At 40.8% G+C, this 2,361-nt stretch overlaps 1 protein-coding gene across 1 annotated transcript; it reads left to right on the forward strand.

Annotated features, from left to right (window-relative positions):
* LOC142850864 (olfactory receptor 2AG1-like) lies at positions 1-951 on the forward strand. Its single transcript, XM_075974766.1, has one exon. It carries the CDS (start codon positions 1-3, stop codon positions 949-951), a length of 951 nt encoding a protein of 316 aa, XP_075830881.1.
* The last annotated feature ends 1,410 nt before the right edge of the window (positions 952-2,361 follow it).

Below are 2,361 nucleotides of genomic sequence, written 5' to 3' on the forward strand. Positions count from 1 at the left end.
ATGGAGCTCTGGAATTCCACCATGGTAAGTGGTTTCATCTTGGTGGGGATTCTGGATGACAGTGGCTCTCCTGAACTGCTCTGTGCCACATTCACAACCCTGTATATGTTGGCTATGGCCAGCAATGGACTCCTACTCCTGGTCATCAGCATGGATGCTCGGCTCCACGTGCCCATGTACCTTCTGCTCTGGCAGCTCTCTCTCATGGACCTCCTCCTCACATCAGTTATCACTCCCAAGGCTGTTGTAGATTTTCTGCTTAAAGACAACACCATCTCTTTTGGGGGATGTGCCCTTCAGATGTTCTTGGAACTGACGCTAGGTGGTGCAGAGGACCTTCTTCTGGCCTTTATGGCTTATGACAGGTATGTGGCCATTTGTCATCCTCTGAACTATATGATTTTCATGAAACCTAGAATTTGCTGGCTTGGGGTAGCCATATCATGGACCCTGGCATCTCTGAGTGCAGTAGGATATACTGTCTACACCATGCAATATCCTTTCTGCAAATCTAGGAAGATCAGACACCTATTCTGTGAGATCCCTCCCCTACTGAAGCTGGCCTGTGCAGACACCTCCAAATATGAGCTCATGGTTTATGTAATGGGTGCTACCTTCCTACTTCTCCCTCTTGCTGCTATTCTTGCTTCTTATACACTAATTCTTTTCACTGTACTTTACATGCCTTCACGAGAGGGCAGGAAGAAAGCCCTTGTCACCTGCTCCTCACACCTTACTGTGGTTGGGATGTGGTATGGGGGAGCTTCATTCATGTATGTCCTGCCCAGTTCCCTCCACACTCCCAAACAAGACAATATCTTCTCTGTTTTCTATACAATTGTCACCCCAGCTCTGAACCCACTCATCTACAGCCTGAGAAATAAGGAGGTCACTGGGGCTTTGAGGAGAGTCCTGGGAGGACGGCTTTTGCCAGAACACTCTACATTCTAAGTCTCTTCAACAGCTCCCTTCTAACATCCATTTCTCCTAAAAAAAATCAATTTTTATGCAATAAGTGAAATTCCCTCTGTGTTTTGTTTACACTAAAAATATATCTTTTGAAAAGAGATTTGGACTATATATGGTAAGTGCGCTTTGAATCTACTCATCATGAGATATTTATAGAATGTATTTGCCTGTTTTAAAATATTTTTATAGTTTTTAAAAGCTAACTTTTGTTTTCTATAGTATCTGCTTAGTTAAAGGTTCCAAATACATCAACCCTTTAGATATGACCCCTGAACATTTAAGTACCTATTAGACCAAGACCAAAGAAAATACTAACAAGTGAATTTTTCAGATATCTGTATAAGAAAATTCTTCACCTCTGCATGAATTTTAAGCAACTAATATTGGCAAAATTAGTGTTGATAGTGTTGATAGTGACAATTTCATCTACTTAGCAACTGGTAGAATTTAACTATGTTTTAGTGTACTCTCTTTCTAGGATCAACTTTTGTGGATGTCCTGACAGATGTCTTTGCTGTATGTAGGTGCCCCCTTCTCCTTCTCTCCTTTTGTCTTCCTCTACAGTAATGAGAATTTAAGTCTAAACTGTGAATAATAAAAGCAAATAGGTGTATAAAACTGTGCTTTTCTATTTTTCCTAAGCACCTCTTGAGATACATTAATAATTTTTATGTACTTGTTATGTGTGTCTGATATGAATATTATGTAATGTATACATGTGTCATCATGTCCTATGGTACTTTCTCTCTCTCTCTCTCTCTACATATATATATATATGTGTGTGTGTGTGTGTGTGTGTGTGTGTGTGTGTGTGTGTGTGTGTATACATAGTTTTATGAAATTTGTGTCACTTAAAACCCAAATCAGTCATTGAAGAACCTGCATAGGACTGAACTAGGCCACCTGAACGTGGGTGACAATTCTGTGGCTTGGACAGTCTGTGCATCCATTGGCAGTAGGACCAGGATTTTATCCTTAGTGTATGAAATGGCTTTTTGGAGCCCATTCCTTATGGAGGGATACTTTGCTCAGCCCAGATACAGGAGAGAGGGGCTTGATTCTGCCTCAACTTGATATGCCAGAATTTGTTGACTCTCCATGGGAGGCCTTATCCTTTCTGCAGAGTGGATAGCGGGTTAAGTGGAAGGAAGGGAGGCAGGTAACAGGAGGAGGAGAGGGAGAGGGAACTGTACTTTGTATGTAAATAAAAAACCTCTTAAACAAATTAAAAAAGACATACCATTTTGGCATATAGGTTATTCTGACTAAAGTAAATTGAAAAAAAATCCAAATGGCCATCATTAAGAATACAAATGGCAACAAACACTGGCTTGGTAGGGGGAAAGGAGAACACTTACATACTGTTAGTGAGAGCCTAACTTTTGCAGCCAC

This window comes from Microtus pennsylvanicus, chromosome 5, assembly GCF_037038515.1.
Source record: "Microtus pennsylvanicus isolate mMicPen1 chromosome 5, mMicPen1.hap1, whole genome shotgun sequence".
Lineage (NCBI taxonomy): Eukaryota > Metazoa > Chordata > Mammalia > Rodentia > Cricetidae > Microtus > Microtus pennsylvanicus.